This window comes from Pundamilia nyererei, unplaced genomic scaffold, assembly GCF_000239375.1.
Source record: "Pundamilia nyererei isolate P.nyererei 1_Seehausen unplaced genomic scaffold, PunNye1.0 scaffold00034, whole genome shotgun sequence".
NCBI classification, from domain to species: Eukaryota; Metazoa; Chordata; class Actinopteri; order Cichliformes; family Cichlidae; genus Pundamilia; species Pundamilia nyererei.
Window position 1 is genome coordinate 2,647,353 of NW_005187435.1, and position 4,367 is coordinate 2,651,719.

General features: G+C 39.5%; 1 protein-coding gene across 1 annotated transcript in view; it reads left to right on the top strand.

The window, feature by feature from the left end:
- The window catches only part of ilrun (inflammation and lipid regulator with UBA-like and NBR1-like domains), a 15,088-nt gene extending 11,024 nt beyond the window's left edge, over nt 1–4,064 (top strand). Inside the window, exons 4-5 of the mRNA XM_005729743.2 lie at nt 1,032–1,336; nt 3,763–4,064. Of these exons, the coding sequence (XP_005729800.1) occupies nt 1,032–1,336; nt 3,763–3,789 (332 nt within the window). The 3' untranslated portion in view covers nt 3,790–4,064. The remainder of the gene's footprint in view (nt 1–1,031; nt 1,337–3,762) is intronic.
- The last annotated feature ends 303 nt before the right edge of the window (nt 4,065–4,367 follow it).

The following is a 4,367-nucleotide window of genomic DNA, read 5'->3' on the forward strand; positions in this document are numbered from 1 at the left end:
AAAAAAAAGAATACGTAAGAAAAAAGAGCTAAACTAAGAGAAAAGCAGGAGCGACTGTAACAGGCTGCACGCTGGTTGGCGCATACTTCAGTTTCTCATAAAATAAGACGAACAACAAAATTTCATCAGACTGTCAGGCTTTAACCAGACACCAGACAATGTTGAGGATGCCCGTGGTTTAAGCGTTCATTTGAGACTTGTAACAAACCTACTTCATATTGTTGTCTCAAGCATGTAGCTCTGGCTGTGAGCACAGAGGTCCCACCCGCTATCTCAGTCTTTTATTTTAGAGGGACAGACAATCAGAAGAAAGCTGGTTTAAAGTGAAGGGGGAAGGGAGTGAAATCTGCATGTTTCTGACAGAAGGTCACCTGGGGAGCTCCACAAATGCCCAGCAGAGAATCAACATCACCCTCAGCTGTAGATATTCACACCTTAGCCTGTGAAACCTGTTCACAGCAGTCTCTTATCTCCTTCCTCATCATGCACTCCTGTGCTTACATCTACCTCTCCCTTGTTGTTGTTATCAGAATCAGAAAACTTTATTAATCCCTAAGGAAATTATGCAATTATGTCAGCACCATTAGTTACATTGCTGGTAACAGTGTTAGTGTTGGAAGAGGTCACAATACAAAGTGGAAGATAATAGTTTCAGTAATTATTTTCTAAAAGCTTCAAAATAGCAATGCAGTGCATGCTTTAGGGGATAACCTCCAAAAACCAGTGTTTCACCAGCTGTAAAGCATGCAAAAATGCTCTAAAAGAGTACATATAAATCCATATAAACAGTTGGAAAAGAGCAGAAAAGTTACCCGTTAAAAACCTTACTAGCTGCATACTCTTTTTTTTGTTTTTTTGGCACCAACATACAGCAACAAATTCCTGTTTGTGTACAAGCTTGGTAATAAAAGCAATTGTGATTCTACATATTCTCTTAATGGCAATTTAACACTAAGAAAGTTGTCAAACTGGCAAAACATTTGAGTCTTACACAGTCAGGTCACTTTTGTGCTTGTTTGTTATCTCCACAGATGTAATATGGGTGATTCTTAGTGTAGAAATTGGAGGTCTTCTTGGAGTGACCCAGCAGCTATCTTCCTTCGAGACAGAATTCAACACTCAGCCCCAGCGCAATGTGCAGGGAGACTTCAACCCTTTTGCCTCACCACAGAAGAACAAGCATGATGCCACTGACAACAGTTTCAGAGATCCAGGTGGAGCCTGGGAACGCACGCAAGAGCCAATCCAGCAAGATCAGAATGGACTGTCTCATAATGCTGTAAATAGGGCGTCAAATGGTCTCCAAACTAATCTTTCTGTGGTAACTTATGGACAGGTATGTATATGTAAAAATGAACTCATCACAGATCTACTCTCACCTTTAAGCCTACATCACTACATTCACTCCTTTATACTTTTAAGTACCATATGGAAGTTTTTGTAAAAACTACATTCTCTGTTCTACAGGTGATGGGCAGCAGATGAGCAGTTGTTTTGACTTGTACAAAATGTTTAAATATTGAGCTTTATGCAGTTCTATGGCTCAATAGGGTGTAGCTTACGAAGTGTTCGACATTGCCAGGCTGTCTTTGCATCTGTGTGTTTCACATAAACCTCAAACCCCTGACAGGTATCACAGTGGCAGTTATCAGACTTCTTTGTTAACACATGTTTGGATTCTGCCTGCGTTCACTAGAGATTATAACAAAGAATATAATGGAAAAATGCAACACTGGCGTTGCAAATAAGAGAGCAGTGCTGGCAAGAAAAAGATTAATCTCTGGAATTTGTAAGTTATTTATTTTACCACTCGTGTACCCTCCATGTCGCTGTTTATTTATAACGTGACAGCTGCACATTAGAGCTCTTAAACTTGATCCATTTAAACAAAGCACTAAGTAACCTTTACGTGCTGCTTTCAGCTCTGACGCTGTCCCACCAAGAAGGAGATGTGGAAATCATATCAGTGCTGAATTGTGAGACTGAAACCTTCTTTCAGCAATGCTACGTGGATTTTTTTCTTTATACAAAAAAAAGAAGAAGCGATAATGATCATTATTTCTCTGTAAAATTAAATTCTATTACATTATCAGTGTTTAGTTTAGTTCCACTTAACCTGTGAAGCTGGTCCCAAGTATCAGATGTCTTTTTTTCCCCTCTCTCTTTTTATGGGCATGAATGTGATAATTGCATTTATCATTTTCTTCCTCTTGGGACTACACATATTTGCACACATTTTAACACAAATTTAATATATTCAATTCACCTACATATACTTCGCACTGAGTAAAATGTTGCCAAAGGAAAGTTCACGTGAGTAATTAGATGATTAGATATCTTTACTCGGGGGATTGTGGTTAGACACTAACCGTCTTCTTGGCAGTCTGCTCTGCAGCTGTCGGCATATCAGGTTGTGGACAGTTAGACGAGCCTCAGGGTTTAAAACTTTATTCTAATTAGTTGTAACTTGAGATGGATTACTTAAAACAGAAAAGAGTTTCTGTGACTTAATCCATTTTAGTCTTACGGTACAGTTTGGCGAAGCATATTGCGCAATCGTCTGATGATGCAGAACAAAGTTTGAATATTTAAAAAAAAAATTTTCAATTTACAGACAAAGTAGGGTTTTTTTGTGTGTGTGTGTGTGTGTGTTTTGGCGGTAGCTACATTCAAATCAGCGGTTGGTCTGCAAATGGTCAAAGCCAAAACCGCTTTCCTTTTTTTTTTTTCTTTTGTAAGTTTGAGTAAATAAACCTCACTTAAATATATATTTTTTAATTACAGTGGAAGGCCTGAACATTCCAAAGGAATGAAAAGCCCCACTTTTTCAACTGGGAATGCTATAGAGTTTTAGTTTTGGCCAGGTTTTGTATTTTCTTGCAGTGTTGGTGGTAAGTATCAGAGAAAAGCAAAGCGAGCTCCTCATTTCTCCTCATTTGTTACAGCGTTGTTAAACTCCCTCAGTGGTCTTTGTTGCAGAAAAAATTACAGTTAAATCTTTTAGATGAAACCTTTTTTGTTCTATGGTATTCTCTCCTCAAACACTGTATGGACTGAACCACCTACACATTACACCTGGAGGAGCTGATCGCCCATGCCACGGAGCTCCATGCACGCAGTTATTATGCTGATGTTTATGCCAGTGGAAGTTTTGGCGTCTGCACTTTCTGGGTCAGCAGAGAGCTGGCGACTTTTATGCACATGGCTGAAGCGCTGTGGTTCCGCAATGCTTCCACTTTCCACTTAAAGCCGATCGTGGACTCTCTAGGAGGGAAGAAATTTGCATGAGCCGACTTGTTGCAGTGGTGGCATCCTGTTACAGTACCACACTCAAATTTAGTAAGCTCTTTAGAACAACCCATTATTTTATATATGCTTGTAAAGGCACACTGCATGGCTACGTCCATCATCTTATACACCTGTAGAAATGCAAATATCAGAATTCAAAGGTTAAGAGGTGTGGTCCAGTACTTTTCATAGGCAAAGCTTTGTTCACAGTTTGACCTCTCAACCTTTTCAGGGTTTGTTACACTGGAATAATTAGAGTCAACTAGCTGTGTGAATCTTTTGTGGCTTTTTAAGCGATGCATTAATTCGAAAGAAGACTGCCTGGGCGGTTTGGTTTTGTCACCTTTTATTACCGCCCTGAAACTGAAGATAAACACAGACATGGTGGAGCTTATGCTTTTCTTTCCCCTTTGTGTTGTAATAGAAACTAAACCAAAAGGCTTTCTCTCATTTTTTTTTTGTCTTCCCCCACAGGGACCCTACCCATTTGGACAGAGCTAGAATGACAAAGACCCCTCTCCCCCACGGTGAATGAAGAGCTTAGCACCCTGGGAGTCCTTAAACACAGAGGAGTTGGAGGGGGAGAGGAACAGTTGTTTTATATTGACTCATGACAACCCTCTTCCAAAAACAACCCGTGACCCTTTCCACAGAAACACAGAGGACAGTGAGGTGATGGATTACATCAGCTGCCGTGAAACATCCCACCTGACGTCAACACCTGGACTCGCATGTGTGAATGCTTCATTTAAGAGTGCTATAAACCTTTACGAATAGATACACCTGACTATTTTTTATTTACGTGGTAAAAACGTGCCTAATTAAAGTGAAAGTCACCCTAAACAGTTTGGTATTCCCGTGGGCAGTTGAATGCTTTCTCTCTTTTGGGTTCCTACCCAGGTCTAGAAATTTTTTTATTTATTTTTTTAAATATGTTAGAGTAGTACAGGAAATTCTAGTGGTCATTCATGTTGAGGTTTTACACAGTATTTCAAAAAAGGTGTTATCTTTTATTCACCATCCCCCTCAAAAAAATGTAAAAAATCTAAATGTGCAGAAGTTTCAAACTCCTTTAGGTA